We start from the raw sequence: 19596 nt of genomic DNA, 5'->3' as shown, positions 1-19596 counted from the left end.
CTGCACGATGTGTGTATGACTAAGACGTGCAAAGCGAACCTACTCACTGAAAATAATCAACATGTATGTTGTAACTGCAGATACTGTCCTGGCTGCTGACATTTGAGGAGAATGATTCACAGAGCCTGCAGGGTTTAGCAGCTGCAAAGCCATGCTGCACCATTGGATGTGCAGCAAAGCAAAACTTTACACGTTTAAAAAAAAGAAATAAATAACACAAAGTGTTTAGGTCTGTGACACAAGCACTCTGGTACACACACAGCCTATTTGAAACCTCTTGTAGTGTTTCTTCCTTTTTGGCAAGAGATGTTGGGTTGGCAACAGCTCAGGCAGCAGCACAGGCTCACTAACTATAAACTGTCCGATCATAAGATACACTTGGCACAAACTTCTCTCTCTGTAACACACACTCCCTCAGGACATTGTGTATCTGTGAAACGTATGATCTGCATATCCTGAATATCTGGCCTGTGCTGATATGTTGCAAGTATGTTCACAGATACTACATGACACTGCATGCATGCATGGTTGAATGCATGGGTGCATATGTGCATATTTGTCAGCTCTTAATGATGCATAAGTCAAATACACATGTCAAGGTCAACCTTAACGGCTATAAAAAACAGAATGTAAATGTGTTTATCTGCAGGGAAACGCTCCGGTTTTGTGCTGCAATGTAAAGCTTCAAACTAAGTTTGACTCCATGTTTGGGGACACACCCAGAGGAAAACGTGAAAAGCAAAAACAAGAGAAAATAAACTCGTGTGAAAAAAGGAAGTTATGTAAGTCATGTTCACTTCAAAATGTCTTCAGTTGTTGTAATCATCACTTACAATAACTTGCAACAATGCACACGAGATCAGACGTTCAGAGAAATGGGTTTTTATAAAACAAAACTATCTCGGGAAGTAGTCACACTTGACCTTTTTCACATTGTGAACAGCTACAACCACAAAATTTAAGGTTTGTTGTTGGGATTGTATGTGAGAAAAAAAACACAAAGTAGTGCACTACTGTAATGTGGAAGGAAAATGATACATATTTTTCAATTCTTTTCAAAACTGAAAGTTTGAAAAGCATGTCATGCATTTTTACTCAGTTCCTTTTGAGTTCCCTTACATTGGAGCAGTACCCTTATAAACCAAGAAAAGGGATAATAACCAGATGATAGGAGGTCTGCAGGAGCTAGAGATAAATACAGGCCAATCCTGGAGAGAAAAAAAACATTAAAGGGCTGCAAAATACTTTAGAGAGAGACAAAAATAGGGTTAGGGCTACAACGCAATACTTAGATTAAAGTATATTTTTAAAATTGATGGTTATTGTCAGTTTCCTTTACCATTTTATTTTAAATTTGAGATACTCTGTTGAGATTATCACCTCAGTCTCTAGATATGCAAAGCTGGAAGTCACATGACCCCAAGTCTTGCAGTAATATACAGTATATGAAACTTTCAAATACAATTTTTTTTGTGTGAAACCAAAAGACTGTGCAGTTGACAGTAAACAAATAATTTCCCCACATGTTCCTTTCTGAAGTCAAGTGAGGTCAGAGTGGCTACAGTGGGTCGATCTTGTTATTTTTTTATTGTTAAATTTCCAAGAGCATTTTAATATCAAGGTTTTTTTTTCTGTTGCATCAAAGTATGTTTTACAAATAGTAAATTGACTTGATTGACTTAAGTGATAAGGAGTTACACACCCTGTTTAATCTTTATGTTGACTTCTCAATAATCTTCAATGTTTTTCTGCAAAAATAATCACTTCCTAAGAGGTACATTTAGGTAAACCTTGCATGCAGTTCACACAATGAAAAGGTGCATGTTAAATACATAATGTCTGTCTTGGTATGAAAAAAACGAGCAAACAAAGTCCGTCTTGCAGCTGAAGTGTATTCCCTCTGTGTGCACTGCAGCAGTACATCTGATAGTATTTCCTCTGAAGCAGCTGATACTGTAGCCGCTGTGAGCGCCTGCACCTGTCAACCCTCCTCATGGCTCACAAAACACTCACACACGCACGACGAATTCTCTCTGAGGAAAACGTGCAAGCCGACTCCTATTGAGTAACGCTGGCCACTGGATGAGCACAAAGGCTCTGTCTCAGGAGGTTAGCTATAAAGGTTAAAGGGGCAGTGAAATGCGACTCGCATTTCCTAATTTCAGGTTTTCCAGATTTTATGGACATTTCTAGAATACCGTAATGGTGAACCAGTGAAATCTCTGTTGCTCTTCTTGGTCAACAATGTATTAGACTGTTTGCCAATTTCTTTGTAAATCTTTTTGACTTTTTGACTATGCCGTTGTGTGCCAACAGTGCTGAGATATAAAAAAAATGCATTGCAGTAGTACGCACTGCAAATAGAAATCAGACACAGGAAAGGTTTTCTTTGACAAAAAAAAGGGATTATTTAAAACTATTCAGTTTTTCCTACTGACTCTTACAGGAACCCTCTTGGAGAAGCCAAGTCTGTTAGCTTCTCTGATTAGCTGTTGTAGTTTTTTGTGCTAGTTGTTAGAATCTCAAAAAGACCATTATTTTCGTGTACATTTTCTTGTACATTCTTGGACAAGTAAACAACTTTTGAAATATCAGTTTGTGTCTAAGTTTAACCTGTTTTGCTAGTTGTTAGCTTAGTCACAGTCTTGGACAAGTTGTTGTCTTCTCAAATGAGCTATTAGCTTTAGCTAAGGAACAAAACTGTGTCTAAGTGAAGACACACAACAATTGCAGCTAAGGAAATGAAGTGCTTACAACTTTTTTAATAGATCCATAAAAGCTGCAGCTGTCTCTTAGAGACTCTTGCACGACAGCAGCAGCTGTAACTGTAAGGTGCCGTACAAAAGCTCCCCAAATCTTTTGCTTTTTTGTTTTTAGAAATCAAGCAGTGGGTATTTGAGAAAAAAAAAACTGGTTCTGACTGGTTCTGCTTCCCCTCCTTCCCCCACAGCACCACAAAACTGACTTGCAGAAATAAACTCACACTCACCAACTGAGGACAAGCAAAGGGACATATTTAAATGACACAGTTTCAAACTTTGTTCTTTTACTTACAAACATATACAACAGCTTATGAATGAATATGTACAGCAGTGAGATGACATTCATTTAGATCTTAAGGAGGTAGAAAACAAAAATGCTTTTCTCTAAAAAGCTTCTGAAACTGAGAGGAGCACAAGCATAATTTAAAGTTGTTTCAATGTTTTGAGATTTTGGCTTTGCATCCAACTTTAAATATGAAGGACTTTAGGATGAGACATTTCCACAAAGTAAATCTGTAAAGTGTTTCTGTTTTGTCTTTGAAGAATACCAGGAATACATTTGAATTTCGACAAGATGAGAACTAGGGAAATACAACCATAGAACAAGTCTTTGTGCTTAATATGTGCTTAATATTTACAGGCAAATGCATGTTTTGGCTGCACATTGTTTTTAATAATTGGAAAATAAGATTTTCAAGTTGGTTTAAATATGAAAACTATTTACCTTACACCAGGAAGTCTTTCAAATGTCGAACACACAACCAATTACACTTACACAATACAAAACGTACAACAACAAAACAAGGTTTTTACATTCTGCATCCACTGAGCATCTTCTCAGATCATTTTATTCTGTGTAGCCACTTAAATACGGGTAAACAAAGCACTGTGTTTGTAAAGTGAGCGTTTCAGACAACCTTATCTAAACTGTGGGCCCAACTGAACGATAATTATCTCCTCTGCACTGTCTGAAACGTTGCATTGTTTGAAGAGCTAAAGATGGTTGTCCAAAATGAAAGCGCGGCTTCACAGTGTTGTTCTGAGAGTCAAAGAAATAGATCCAGTGAATATGTGATGATAGAAAATGAATTCATGGAAGCAAAAGAAACCATCTGATAGTCACAAGTTAAGGGCCTCAGATGTTTATCTCATACACAATTATCCCACCATAAATGCTTCTGAGGTTTATCAGGAAGGAGCTCAGAATAATGGAGCTGTTATTCATAATCTTATCATAAGTGGACCTTCCACAACCCCTCATCTTACCCACATCCACATCGAGTAAGACTTTCAAACTTCAGGGCTTTTTCTGCTTAAAGGATGTTTTGTCTGGATGTGGAAAAACCTTATTAGCAAAGCAATAAGGGTTTTTTTCTTCTTTGTGGTCTACAGCTACTATGTTATGAGATGAAGGTTCCAACCTCCACATTAATTGTCACATCTGTAAAGATGTGAAATTTTAAAGAATATATTTATATATATATAATAGTAGTGAGAAAAACAGTTGCACAATCTTGCCTCATTCTTTCAATGGCGAAACAAATTATATTAGTTTTTTTTTTTACAAAGGAGCAGAACGTCCTTTATTGATTCCCACAACAAATCCTATAAAGACATTTTATATATATATATATATATATATATATATATATAAATTAATCTATGAACTGTTATTTTCTGTCTATTAGTCCTACATTGAGACCTCTTTCTCTTTGTCACTTTTCAAGACAGGAAACGAGGGACTCTACAGGTTAAGACATGTGAGAAGCCTTACAATTAATTCATCTATTGCATCCATTGTTGCAGTAGCAAATTGTCCCTCTGAAAGTTTTTAATGATATGATAAGACACAGAAGCCCATTTATTTTAGCCACCGTTCATTACCACTGAAGTTAGGCAGATTTTTATTGGCCTTCATAAATCACTCTTCAAAAAACAGCTGGCCCATATCTGCAGTCAGAGCAGTTTAAATGAATTAAAGCTGTGACAGATAAGACTGATTTTCTACGTACACAGCTTTGACACATAGTCCAACTTAAATGGATGGAGTTTTATTTTTGTAAAAAAGATTTAAGAAAAATGTGTCTGACTAAAGTATATTTGTAAGGTGTGCTGCTTATTCTGGAAAGGCTAAAAACCTAAACAAGTTTGTTTTCCACGTTTATTTCCATGGATGACTCAGAACAAGGCTGTTAAAACAAATCTGATAACATTTCAGCCTTTAACCCAAAGATGCAACAACTTCACTGGAGAAATAAACTTTTCTTTATATATGATCAGGGCAACCAGGCCTTAGGCAGATACACACATTTAACTAAAACGTTTTCTGATGCATCATTATTATAAATGTGATTATAATCAACCACAGTAAACTCAACACATTGTGGTTAACACGGACAACAGTTTAAATCTTTACTGTCCCAATAACAAAGCGTATTTAACCTACCTAAACATTCACATCTGCTATGGAATATACAGATACGACATAGCTCAATACATTCTTACACTTAATCTGTAATAAACTGGCAACAAATGCCACATTTTTAAAGGAGAACAATTTTAACAGTTTTCAATAAGCAGCTTGGAATGAAGTAACCTAAAATCACTGGTTAAAGTAATGAGGTACTTTCTCTATAGCTCTTAGAACTGTACATACTCAGTAACTTTGCTAAGCTAAATAAAGTCCAACATCTCCCAAATGTGCCCTTTTTGGATGTTTTCCTACCATTGCTAACAGATGCACCCGTGATACAATCATCTGTTGTTTTTTGCAACTGAACAACATGGACATACCAGTACCTTCAACATTCATGTAAAACCTTAAGATAGTTGAAATGTGAAGAGGATATTGTGGAACACAGTCACCTCTGTAGCTGCCGGTGAAAACCAGTCTTTCATCTCACTGACCAAATGATCCATTATTGCAACATACGATGTACTATTTTCTAAATGAATGATTCAAAACTGTGTCACTTCCAATAACAGACCTCTTTTTAAAACTTGTGTTGTATGCTTAGTAAAATATTTTACTTTGTGCACCAGTGTGCCTTGGGAAATTATCTAATACCCCTTGAAGTTTCTCATATTTGATCACGTTACAACCATTTTTCTGCAATTATGTGTGATAGACCCACACAAAGCAATACATAAAATGCATTGTCAATAAATGAAGGCGACACAAAAGGCATAAAAAAAAATAAATAAATAAAATCTGCATCAAAACTTTTTAGATCAAAGGAGTCCTGAAGACGTCCTTCAACTTTTAGATGTGTCCTTTATCCACACCTACACTTTATTTAGGGGTATCAGAATAAAGGTCGGGCAACAACACATCAATGCCACACTTTACATTTTCAAATTTGTAAAAATAAAATCTGTATATGTTTTTACTCACTTCATATTTTCTACTTCGTGTTGATCTATGCAATGAGGTTTGTTGTTAAGCGATCAATTTCTGAAAATCTTCAAGTGGTGTAAAGATTTCAGTAAGACATTATGCAATAAACCACTAACTCCACTTGTGGATAAAATCTTAAATATCCCACAAAGTGCATCACAGAGATGGATGCAAATCCAGCCGAGTACCATTCATTATACCAAAGGATGATAATATTATAATAATATTATATGTTATATTATTATATGTAAATTATCTTGTAAACTCAAGCCTTGTTTTTAAGACTTTATTTATTTTAACTTTTATTTACAGATTGATTTCTTTAAAACACCAGATTGGCTTAGGATCAAATGGACTGTTTCATAACACAAATCAAATGTTACAACGTTAATATTTTCCATTATTATAGGTAATTAGTTCCCACAGTCACCTCCTTAAAAGAATCCAGAGAAATTGATGGCATGCCACAATTTTGTATCTTATCTGTTCTAATATTCCATACTTTTTGTTTGGGTGAATGTATGAATGCTAAATTAATCTTAGATCACTGATCTTTGTATTTCAGTCTGTTGAATGCAATTAAAAAACTGCAATAGAGAAGAAGAAGAACGTGGATATCAAGTAAAATCACAGTAACACTGAGACAATATAACCTTATCCAGCCATGTTATACACCAGAAAGTTCAATCAGTCCATCAAAGATAAGCAAATTAGCTAATGCTATATAGAAATGTATTTTTAAAGGGGCAGTATTATGTGTTTTCCAGGCATATAGTGCCATTTTGTAACATAATCAACCATCTATGTTACCTTCAGTTGTTACATATCAAATAGGATTTAAAGAAAACTTTATTTCCTGATTTAACACCTTGTAATTGGGTCTCTGTCTCTTTAAAAACTCCTCATCTTTCTGCAACTTCACCTTCAGGAAGTCATCACAACAGCATTTCCTCCATTAGCCTTTTAGCAACGTTTTTACCAGCGTTGCGCTGAGAAGTAGCTCGTATAATAAACTCAGCACATGCACAGTTCCACCAGGTGTGTGCTAATTGGTGCTGGCTAGTCTGAAGGAGCTGGCAGACTCTAATGAGAGGGAAGCTCCTCGAAGGTGGAGCTCAGTCCAGCCAGGTGTTTTGGACAGTTGAATGGTTGCCGTTTGAGATTAAAAGATTTCTCAAACATGCTTTAAAGAATTGAGGTAACACTTCATGTGTGTTTTTGACAAGGGAATGAAATTAATATATTGTACAAAGCTCAAAAAAGTTCATTTTACATGATACCACCCCTTTAATTTAAGGTCTAATGTTATTGTTTTTGGTCAAGCAATAGAAGCAACATTTTCCTTACAAGTCCTACTGCGGGAGCTGTTTTCCTCCCAACTGGTCAAGGAGCCAGGGGCTACATCTAGAACCTGCTCTGAGCATGATGCTGGTAGAGCCAGGGTCAGATTGCTGTCCTGAATTGAGCTCTCCAGACTTCCTTTCCACCCTGATGTTTCCTTAGTGTCCAGATCCCTGACACGATTCGTGTCTGAGTTCCCATTCTGCCTCCGTGGAGAATTGGGGAAGTTGTGCCTCTCACTACACCATCCACATGCCCCCTTCCATCCAGAGATTCTTCCCCTCAAATGAAGGATCTCCTGGAAGGCGTGCCGGAAATCAGGGCTGCGGCAGTAGATGAGGGGGTTGAAGGCAGAGTTGGAGTAACCTAGCCAGTTAAGGAATCGAATTAGTTCCTTATATTTATCGAGATCTACAAACGCTACGACGATATTGACAATGAAAAATGGTAGCCAACACAATGTGAAAGTTCCCATGATGATTCCCAGAGTTTTCACAGCTTTGTGCTCTTTAAGACAAAACTTGAGACGCTTTGCAGCAGACTGCCTGCCTTCTTTTTCCATCCTCACTCTATTTTCTTCTCTCTTCTCCTCCTGCCTGTTGTCCGTATCCTCAGTTTGCTGCATGTTCAGTCGGTCCTCTCCATCCGCTCCTGTCCTGAGTTTATTCAGTGCAGGGCTGTCTTCTGTGTAAGTCAACGGTGCAGACTTATGCAGGTGGTAGAAGTGCCGTTGCCTTCCTCGGATCTTTTCCAGCTGCTTCTGAGCCTCTTGGAATACACGTGTGTAAAGGAAAATCATCACCACCAGCGGCAGATAGAAAGACACGATTGAAGAACAGACTGCATACGTCGCGCTGGTGTTGAATTCACAGCAGGTCTCATTGAACAGGCATTCCACAGCTGATCTTTTGTCTGACACCCAGACTTTGAGATAGATGGGCAGGAAGGAGATGAGCGAGGCCACTGCCCAAACCACAAACACCACCATGAAAGCCCGAGCCCTGGCAAGCATCAAGAGACAAGAAAGTTTAAACATGGGGAAGACGATGAAGAGCATGCAGATCAGTGACAGTTGTTGTTGCTATAAAACATCTACCAGTAAATGTTGCCTTTTAGGAAACCACTTTGCAGAGTGGTTTCCTAAACGACCTTTCTGAAAACGGCCATTTTATGAGACTTGGAATGAAAACAGTTTGAAGCATGAGTTGCTTGGAGACTAACCAGATTAGTTTGTGTTAGGGATTCTGAGATATGCATCTGCAGTTTGAAATGTCAAACTAGGGTAAAGCTGGGGGCATGGGCCTGTTGATGGTATCAATGTAAAACAAGGTTATAAAACATTACCGTTTCAAAAACTCTGAAATTTCCCATCATAAAATTTCTGTTGTTTGAGTTATTTAATCGCGATGCCAGACGAAGTGCAGTGATTAGCATTTTCTATGTGCTGTCTGGTGCATAAATAACTCTTTTCCACATACTCAATATGGCTTGACTCAGCTCATCGCGCTGCCACTTTTATGCAACCTACTTAGTTGGAAGCTTGCTGATATCAGAAAACCATCGGTCACTGATTGGCTAAGGGGTGGAGTCACTGATGTCACAGAAGCGGCTTTCAGATCCCTTTGCACTGTGTAGAGTTGAGTCGAGTTGATCCACATCTTCCTCTCGCTGATGTTTTCATGTGGAGCAGTTTACTGGACTGCAGCTCTAACTTTTCCTCCATGAACATTAGATCTACGCAGTGCCTGACATATAATGCAGTTTTTGCAAACTCAGCATATGAAAACTCAAAATCTAAGTCCATATTAGTCAAAGCTCAACTCATTCAGTTTGAGCTAAAGATTTGACGGGCAGTAGGTACTTCTAGCCTTTTGTTAAAGCAAGAACTGAAAAGGTCCAGTGATCTCAATACTTTGGAATTTTGCAAATCCAGATTCTTTTCATTTTTAAACCAGAATCCACCTCTGGTCTACACAACACAAAGCAAAAACTCAAGCATGCTCATAGGATTTGCATGCTTGGTAAAACATTGCATTCTTTTGTAAACAGGTGGTATTGTAAGCCAGCTGTTCAGTTTCCGTTTTACTTTAAACAACACGCCAACAGGTTGATTTTTACACCTTAACAGTAAGAAAAAAACAAACCCATGTTCTTTCAGAAGCATTAAAGAACTGCACGTTTCGGTGGAAGTACATAATGATGCAGAGTTAAAAGGGTTAATAATTACCTTGGCAGAGCTTAACCTATTAGCTAGGGAATGGATAGCTAAGGTCAGCTGCGTACATTTGCAAAAAGTGCTTCAGGTCCTAAAGGGATTTTAGGTAAACATTTTTCATCAACCTGCTCTTCTGGCCGCATCCAAGAAACTTTGCCAATAGACTGAAAACAACTTACAGAATTTATCTGACTGAGATGCAGATTTTAAACACAGTCTTCTCCACAAAATTAAAACTATTAATATCTTCATTGTTTAAAACACGGGTGTCAAACTCCAGTCCTGGAGGGCCGCTGCCCTGCACCGCTTAGATGTGCTTCTGCTGCACCACACCTGAATAGAATAATTAGGTCATTAAGGCTCTGGAGAACTGATCTACACAAGGAGGAGGTAATTAAGCCATTTCATTCCAGTGTTTTGTACTTGTGGCACATCTAAAAACTGCAGGACAGCGACCCTGGAGGACTGGAGCTTGACACCCCTGGTTTAAAAGCTGTCTTACCTGGTGAGCAGTGTCGGATAGCGGAGAGGCCTCGTAATAGCGAGGTAGCGGTCCAGAGAAATCACACACAGTGTTTCTATGCTGGCTGTCACACACAGCACATCAGTTGCCGTCCAGAAGTCACACATGAAGTTTCCGAACATCCAGCTGTTCAGCAGGATGTTACTGGAGCTAAAAGGGACCACGATCACACCCATGATGAGGTCAGCAACCGCCAGTGAGGCGATGAAGAGGTTGGTGATAGTTTGGAGCCTCTGGAAGCGCAGGATGGCTGTAATCACCATCACATTACCTGCACAGAAAACAATGACTGTTGAGCTAAAAGCATAAAATCAATCAGGTTTGATTTTCCAATAATCCAGACAGTGAAAGTGCAGCTCCTTACAAAAGTATTCACACCACTTGAATTTTTTAAAAATGTTGTTACTCTGCAACCACAATTAATTTTACTGGGATGTGAACACAGTACGAATTGGTACATGAGTATAAAGTGAAAGAAAATTGACAGATTCTTAACTTTTCTCAAAATTAAAACGCTGAATGGTGAACTGTGCCTTCAGTCCCATAAATAAAATCAACTGCAGTCAGTCACTTTCTGAGTCCACCTGTGTGTAATGTAACCTGTACTGTAAACATCAGTGAACAGCATCATGAAGAACGATGCAGTCACCAGATAAAACAGAGACAAATGTTTTAGGAATCAGATTTTCAATTTACAGCTGGACAGTTATCCTGCACAGGCAGCTGGAGATGTAAAATTATGCTTTAGATAGGTTTACTGAAGTGTAAGAATGGCCTAGTCAAAGCCCAAATCTAAACCCATTCAAAAATCTTTGACAAGATTGGAAAATCTTTTGTTCACATATGCTCTTTATCCACACAGACTAAGGTTAAGGAAAGACAAATATTTAAAATGCCAGTCTCTGGATATTTATTGATAAAGGAGACATAATCCCAAAACTGGCAGCAACTGGTGGCTTATCCACTCAGCATAGGTGAAAACAAATACACACCGCAATATTTATACTTAAAGTTTCGCAAGACTCGTTTCTATTTTCCTCTGCTTCCAACTCTTTGCTTTTGGTCGATCACATGAAATCCAAATGAACGCAAGGAGATTTGTGTTTGTAATGCAAAATGCCACAGAGTTCCACATGTGTGAAAATGTTTGCAAATCACTGTGACTGGCATAATTTTTTATACTCACCAAAAACTATTGCTAGGACAAGAATAGCCATGGCAACACCAAGCAGCACAAGTTCCACATCGTTATATTCTGGTGGTGAATTGGTGATGTTGCCGAGTTGTGTCTGGTTAGTGGATGGTGGCGCAAAAGTCACACCTCCCATGATCTACTGTCAAGACAAACAGTAAAAAATAGTTGGTGGTAATGGTTAAAACAATCTGAGAAGCAACGATGAGAGGAGGTTAAATCTTTTCCGATGCATGTGATGCTATAACATCTACGGTTTTTTACAGGCTAAAGTTAAGTGAGGATAAACATGAAACAAATAAAAATCCAGCTTATTGATCTGACTATCTCTGAACCTTTACTCTCTCTCATCTGTGTTGCCAAATATGCAGTTTATAGCAGACAGGAAAAATGTCTCCATGTGAATTTTAAATAAAAACTTTCACCACTGATTCATTCACAAAATGCTGCATTCTATAGCTGATTTAAATTCTCTGCAAACTTTGTGAAAAGATGAATTTGTGAAGCGTTTTGTATTTCACAGATGCAGATCCAAGTGAATAAGAGCCCTGACCAGGATTTCAGCTTGATGTCTCACTGCTAAAATGTCGTTTTTCATTCGCTCTGGTTAAACTCCAGAACAAAATTAAATTGTCTCCAAACTTCTTCCTGTTACAGCGGCATTGCTGGTTCAGCTTCAGTAATGTAGTGACACACGTCTCCACGTACGGCAACAGCAGGCTTCACAATGTGATTAAAACTATATTCATTACAAACCTTTTCAAATGTGCAGCTGAAACGGATTGGAAATGGACGACTCCAAGATGATCCTTGGCAATGACATTTTTTTATTATTATTTTAAAACCATAATCAATGATTTTGTCCAAGCGATGATACTTTTGAACTTAAAAAAAACTTTAAAATCCCTCGAAAACTTTGGGAAGAAAAGTATGACTGTTATTAACATTACATGATTTTCCAGACTTCAATGTCTCTAGCGTTTAAAGCAGAGAGGAAAATGATTTCAGTTGAGGACTGAAGTTCTACAGCCATAATTTGTGATTATTTCACTGCAGTTGCACCTTAAATTGGAGTATAAACTACTTATGAGTTAGAGGAAGTTTGCAATATTGCATATATTTTTATTGCATAACATGTCCCTGAAGGAGTGTCACCAACACAGAGGAGCAGCTGTTATTGGTTAAAAAACAATAAGGTGTTTTTTTTTGGGGGGGGGAGTGGTTTTTTAAAACCTTATAGTGCTTTTAAAAAATAAAGCACTAGAAGTGGAATAACGCCTAAAATTGATACTCTATTAGAATGATTTGTTTTAGAGATGCATTAAAGAATTGTTTTCTTTACGATTCATTTTCTTTAACAATGTGTTTTTGTTTTTGTATTTATGGTGTAATTATTTATAAGTTGAACATATTGTTGCTTGTAAATTGGTAATATATTTCACTTTAATCTGTATAAATTCTGAATTTTCAATTCAGAGAATAATTTCTGTCACCATGTGGGACAGACCAATTTTTCAATACTGTTCTAGTTTACGACTCAAATTATTAAGATGGATCAACCTGCTAATGTTTTCACTTTGCAGTGGAGTGACATATTTACAGAAGTAAATGTCAGTATATAGGAAGTGATATGCAGTGTTAAGTGAGGAAGGGTGTCTCCTGTAACGATTGGTCTGAATGCAAAACTCCCCATCAGACTTCTGCTCATCCATCTTCTGAAATTAATTTTACATAATTATACTATCTGCTTATATGATGATAATTATTTCTTTGCAACAGGCCAATGACATTTAAAACAGGCTATGTGTCATGGGGGTGGTTGGTGGTGGTGAGAATGAACGCTGACCCAGATGATGAAGATGATTTAATAAAGAGAAGCTGAAAACACAGTCCAGTACAGGCGGCACGGCAGAAACACTAGCACACAGCTAATACCGGTAGCAACTGAAGACTGAAAACGCGAGCTAAACCAACACAGGACTTGACAGTTTGACTGTGAAGGCCGACACAGACAACAACTGACGTTAGACGAGGATCTGACGGGGAACACAGACAACAGGAGGGACTTAATACACTGGGAGGGTAATCACAGGAACGAGACACAGCTGGGATCTATCAAGACAGGGAGGACAGGATCACAATAAACACAGAAAACCCCCCAAAATTAACACAGAAAACTATGGATCACAACACTATGTTTAATGTAAATGCTTTTACCAAACCTTTCACTGATGTTCTAGATCAGTGGGCGGAGGGCCTGTCTCTGTCTCATGAGCTGTGGTCATTCACAGAAGAAACCAAATGTTCCTTTGTGTTATCATGAGTTCATCAGATTCAGCTTTTTGCATCTCTTTGCATTTTTATCTCAGTCAGATAACATTAATCCACTGGCAGCATGTGATGCTGCTGTAATATCTTGTCAGTTCTTCACTTTGTCTCCATCCTATATTGCAGTTATTATTAAGTCAAAGAGCTGTGCAAAATGCAGAAAAGGATATTGAAGACACAGATGTCTTTGTTCAAACCATCATGTCATCAAAAGTCCGGAACATTTTTCTGAACATGTTCCAAGGATCAGAGCGTACACTTTGTACACTTTGCTTTTGCACTCTGAGCTAATCAGCCCACTTAAGTATACAACAAGCAAGCAGGTTGAAGCTGGTAACAAGCTGGGCTTGCGACAGCCTGCAGCTAAATTAACATGGCCATTATGCAACACAGGTACAGGTCAACCAAAAACAAGGAGCTGAAAGAAATGGTAGTAAAACAAAACCCTTATTGCTGCAGTCGTGCTGGATGCAATTTACAGCTGCAGCAAGCAGAACGCTGGACGCAGACATGTAAGAGAATTAAAACAAGGTGACCTTTTCTGCATCAGGCCATGATTATAAACTTTTGATTTCATAAGCATTTATTTATTACCCATCATGCATGAACAATCCACTTTTATTTACATAGGGCTGACTGGCTGAGCAGAACAGCTCTTTTACTGAGGTGGCCAAATTGACAGCAGACGCATGCTGCTCCTTGTTTGCTATTCTGACCGTCCATGTCAAACATAGGGGGATGGTTGACACTGTTAGGTCAGCGCGGGTTCAGGATTCAGAGGTCTTTGTAGGAAAGACGTCTATCTTCTCAGATGATTTGGTAACACTTTATTTGAAGGGGTGTGCATAAGTCTGACATGACACTGTCATAAACATAAAAAAGTCTTTAAGAATGTTTATGACTGTTGTCATGAAGTGTCATTCGGTAAATAATGACACTTTTAATGCAAAGTTGCTCTAAAAGTTACATTGAAAGTCCATTAAAAATGCCAACTTTGCATGAAATTATTATAATTTACAAAATCATGCCAAGTTGGCACTTTTAATGGACTTTTAATGCAACTTTTAGAGCAACTTTGCATTAAAAGTGTCATTATTTACCGAATGACACTTCATGACATCAGTCATAAAACATTCATAAGGACTTCTTCATGTTCATGACAGATGTTTTGTCATGTTTATAACAGTGTCATGTCAGTTTTATGACACCCCTTCAAATAAAGTGTAACCGATGATTCTAACTGTAAACTTAAAGAGGAGAGTTTGAATGCTTTAAGTGAAGTTTTGTAAAGTTATTATTAGTGGTTGTTTTGAAACTGTGTCATATCACAGTGATTTTATAGAAAGTAAACCTAACAAATAGTCAAACTGACTAACTAAAACGATTCAAATGAAAAACATTCAAATCCACATGATATATTATCTTACCAGAAATTAAAGGGCTAAATTTTCTCAAGACACAGATGAACCTTAAAAGTTACAACTATATTTGCATTGTTTGAAACAATAGTATGATAAACCTTTGGATTTTGTTATATTTTTTCTATGCATTTCCAGGTTTCATTGTTGTCTGGAAATGAGGTAATTGATCAGCTGAACAAGTAAATTAAGGTCTTAAAGATCTGCCAACATTACTTGGCAGTAACGCAAGTGTAACCCGGGGAAAAAAAACTGCCCTTAGTCCCGCCTTGCGACTCAATTGGTTAGAGTGACAGTCAGTCACACAGTGCATTCAGCCAATTAACACACCTGAGGTAGTTATTTAGGCCTGCTCCAGCTTTCCCCAGTCAGGTGTGAGGGGGAGAGCTGGAGACAAAGAAGCTATAGGTTGGTGCTTCCAAACAACCAGCTCATCTCTTTGTTTGTTATGCACTTTTTAAAACTTACAATATAAATATCATGTAGATCTGATCATCCAGTGAGCTTGGAGCCATGAAGCTGTCATGCACTGAACTATAAATGGAATTGGTGAGCAGTGAACACAATGTTTGTTTTGTTTGTTTTAGCATGTTGGTGGTAGCCAATGCTAATTGTTGATCATCAATTGTTATATGATCTAACTTCTTAAATTCAACATGTGTTTAAGATAATGAGATAAATGTTTATCTGTATTTGGTCTGAAAGATTAGATTTAGGATATATTGCATTTATTTCTGTATGTAACTGAAAATGCTGGTAATTTACTGGTCCTGTTTATTTTAATACAGGCCAGGTGACCCTTTTTAGGGTTAAAGGATGGCAAGCTTTTGACAACTGGCTGAGGCCAGGAGGACCTGAGATTCACTCCATACTGGTCTGGTAGGAGGCTGATGGTCTGTATCATTTCGCCCTCCATCTCACCATTCAGACACACAATCCACTATTCATCTCTTCATCTGAAACAACTTGCGCTTGGACATTGTCATCTCAAATATCTGGACAATTCAACCATGGACTTTTTGAATGTGTGTCGGTCAGACACTGTGTTGACCAGTGTGCACAAATGTATGAAAGCTCTACTGCAGTACTGTGTATATTTATTTTGTATTCATTATTTGGGGTTCTATGTATGTTTGTCTTTTGCTGTTCACTTTAATTTTCTCTTTAGAATACATGGTATTGAAAGCAGTTCTTTTGCATTGTTTTTATTGATTACTGACAACAGCTCCAGTAGACGAATTTAGTCTACTGATTTATTCAATCTAGTCCTCTTGTACATTAAAAAGTGCTACACAAGTAACATTACTTGTGAGAAAACACATGTATCAGTGATGTCTTCCAAAAATGAACTGAGAACACAATACTGTTTTTTACATGAGTGCAGCTCTTTCCACTCTGATCTAACTGGAAGTAAACAAAAGGCATAAATTGGTTAACTTTTGGACCATCTAGCTTCTTTATGCAGATTGTTTATCCTGAAACTAAAAATTACCTGCTTAGTGACTTTGTGTGGTATATTTGTCTTTGAGCAGAGCTGCTGCTGAAAATCTACACCTATCCCCTCATTTTCTCTTTACACCTAAAGCTATAATATAGTTGTAAAGGTATAATATAGCCATCTAAACTGGTCTTAATGTCTCTTATTACAGCACATATGCAAAAACAAGCCCAGAGTTAAAGTTTGCAGGTACCGCAGCAAAAGAAAAAATCAGAGGAATGAAGCTGTGGCTTGATGAATTTAATCACTTCAAGCTTTGTTCTTTGAACACTATGGAGTTATACAAACAGAAATGACGGCACCAATTCTGTATTTAAATCAATTGAATGAAGATTTTAAGAAACATCAGCCTCTCAATACAAAATGCACCTTGCAGTACTTTTAGTAAAAAGCATGTCCTTTTTGGTTACATTTTTTGTCAGCTAAGGTATGGAAGATTATGAATTAGAGCAGAATAAGTCACACATCCTGTAAACTAATTGTCAATCTAAATAATATTAAAGAATTTATTTTTACAGAATTACACTGACTGTGAAGTTATATAATACTGTTTCAGTACAGACATTAACGTAGATATACACTGTATGGAGTTGAGTTTGTTTCTGTTTTAGTTGTTTAAATAGATCATGGGTGTTCAGCTCCACTCCTCGAGGTCAGCCGTTTTTACATGCGTGTCTGCTCCAACACAGCTGATTCAAATGGCCCAACTACCTGGTTTGTCAAACTTCTGCAGAGTCCTGCGAATGAACCATCATTTGATTCAGGTGTGTTGATCTAGAGCGAGAACTGAAGGATCCAGAATGAGGACTGACTTTAGACACAAATGAAATCAGCTAAAATAAAGTGCCAAACTGGCTGTTAGGTCTGTACTGCTGTGATTTTCCTTTTTTGCTGCAGGTAAGGAACATTTTACAAATAAAAACTTCACAAATCCTCAGTTTAAAATCATCAAAGCTATTCCTTTAGAGTGGCATCTCTTATTTAACATTCACATGTACAGGATGTCTGTAAAAGCTGTTAGGTTAACGGGATTTTCCGCTTAAAATGTTAACTGGCTTAATTCCAGCATAATCTAAACACTTGGAGAGCAATTGGATGGCATCTGTAAGGAGCGGCATTGATTCGCATATGTTTACTCAGCTCCACAGCATGCCAGCGAGCAAAGGCGCTGAATATTTAGGACACATTGAAAGTGCCAAGGCAGACCATGACAGGTTTGTTGTTTTATGAAAATCGGAGAACTTGGTCTCCTATGCTGTCAACATGGCTCAAAAGGATCTCAGATTTTTTTTGTTTTTGTTTGTTGAGTCAGAATTTTAAGACTTTCTTTTGGATTTTTAGAGGATTTGTCATTATGGAAAGAAAAAGTCCACATCCTTGTGCATATTACATGTCAGAAATATGATGGATCGTCAGGAAGCTCATTTTAAAAATCAATCTTTCATTACCTGTACTCACCTTTCAGACATAATGAATGAGGAGAGGAGAGCCTGGCCATGAGAGGTGATGATGTGGTGGTGGTCACTATTTCAGGCATTACTTTAACATTACAAGCATTTTATTATGATTTATAAATATCTGCCATGACCAGTGTTTATCAGCTCCCCTGTTTGCCCTTTAAACTGATGACTCTTGAACTGTTTGCTGCCCTGCGCAGCTGATCAATAACTTTCTTGACAATTACCTGCAAAAACACAGCTTGCAACATGGACTCTGACCATCTCCATGCTAGATATCACTAAAAAGACACCCAGGATCAACCCTAAATGATTGTTTGATGTGTAAATATCTAAATATCTCAGCAAAAGCTCAGATGAATTACCCACAGCCCTAACTACAAAAAACAGACTCAGTCACACATTTAAACAACATTCATAAGCGCCTAAACCCCCAGCTCTTTCTGTACTCGGTAGAATAAACATGTCACCAGAACAAACTGTTAAGTACAAGACTGAAAACAATTTGCTGTCCACATAACACAAACCATGTATGATCATTTAAACTTGTTTATAAATTATTTTCTGGTATACTATTTTATTCCACCTGGCAGCTGGGAGAATATAAGACACAGAATCTGAATGGTTTACTTAATGTGAGATAAAATCCTTCGGAAGAAAAAGTGGACTATCTTATTTCGTCAAATCCTTAAGATAAGCAATATGGCATTAACTGTTTTAATAATATTTTCCTGAAACATTTAATTAGCAATAAGGGTGGATGTCAGTTTTGTAATGCATGTGTAAAAGCACCCATGGGGACACAGAGTGAGTGGAGCTCATGTGTGTGAAGCAGACCTGCAGTGCTGTTTTCTTACCTCCAGGCTTTGCTCTCTTCAGTCCAATGATTTCATTCTCGCAGTTCTTTTAAATCCACATCATATTGGAACCGAGCTTCTCAGTAGGTCAGGCTCCACCTTTGGATGAGGTATCGAAAGCACTTACACAAGCACTTTGTCTTGCCTCTTCCTCTTTGTTCTCACTCATGTGTGTACTCAGTCTTTTCAGCCCTCAGCCACACTTTGAAGCAGCTGAGCCTGTTGCCCTTATTTAAAGCAAGCACTCATGACATCACAGCAGGACAGTAGCCTATCAGACAACACGGAGCAGCTTTTAGTGTATAAGGCAGGCCTGAGGTGTTCTCTTGACAACTCAACAGCAGACAGTACATTTAAGGTTTAGGTTTTAATTTTCACCATGTAGAACAACTTCTTTTTTCAGATCCAGATGTTTGGATCACATGCAGAAGCAGTGAAGCGAAACCCTTCGCCTTTGGCTGCTGGAAAGTTGTACAATTTTGAACATTCAGTTAAACATGCTCGCTCACATTGCTTTGTAGTCTGATATTTGGCTCCAAGCTTGTGTAAAAATAGGTTGCTTGAATGTGATGGGGTGTTTTCTGTGTTGTTCTTGTCAAACATGTTAG

At 37.8% G+C, this 19596-nt stretch overlaps 1 protein-coding gene across 2 annotated transcripts; it reads right to left on the bottom strand.

Annotated features, from left to right (window-relative positions):
* Positions 1-1003: 1003 nt before the first annotated feature.
* LOC103475673 (beta-2 adrenergic receptor-like) lies at positions 1004-19216 on the bottom strand. 2 transcript variants are annotated; one of them, XM_008427479.3, is made up of 4 exons: positions 18989-19216; positions 11425-11572; positions 10218-10509; positions 1004-8501 (listed from the first exon to the last, which is right to left on the bottom strand). In XM_008427479.3, exons 2-4 carry the CDS (start codon positions 11564-11566, stop codon positions 7478-7480), a joined length of 1458 nt encoding a protein of 485 aa, XP_008425701.1. In that variant the 5' UTR covers positions 11567-11572; positions 18989-19216; the 3' UTR covers positions 1004-7477. The 2 variants fall into 2 exon arrangements, with proteins under 2 accessions (XP_008425701.1, XP_008425702.1); XM_008427480.3 differs by having other exon boundaries at positions 11425-11569.
* Between the last annotated feature and the right edge of the window lie 380 nt (positions 19217-19596).

Source organism: Poecilia reticulata, chromosome 14 (assembly GCF_904066995.2).
Source record: "Poecilia reticulata chromosome 14, P_reticulata-male-v2, whole genome shotgun sequence".
Taxonomy (NCBI): Eukaryota; Metazoa; Chordata; class Actinopteri; order Cyprinodontiformes; family Poeciliidae; genus Poecilia; species Poecilia reticulata.
The sequence above is the reverse complement of the archived record's forward strand: the minus strand, read 5'-3'. Positions and strand labels throughout refer to the sequence as shown.

Excerpts from the sequence above, each read along its gene's own strand:
- LOC103475673 (XM_008427479.3), bottom strand. The coding sequence starts at position 11,566 with ATGGGAGGTGTGACTTTTGCGCCACCATCCACTAACCAGACACAACTC. Across the intron at positions 10,510-11,424 it reads TGTCCTAGCAATAGTTTTTG|GTAATGTGATGGTGATTACA; the intron begins GTGAGTATAAAA and ends TTTTCTGTGCAG. Across the intron at positions 8,502-10,217 it reads TATCCGACACTGCTCACCAG|GGCTCGGGCTTTCATGGTGG; the intron begins GTAAGACAGCTT and ends GATGCTTGCCAG.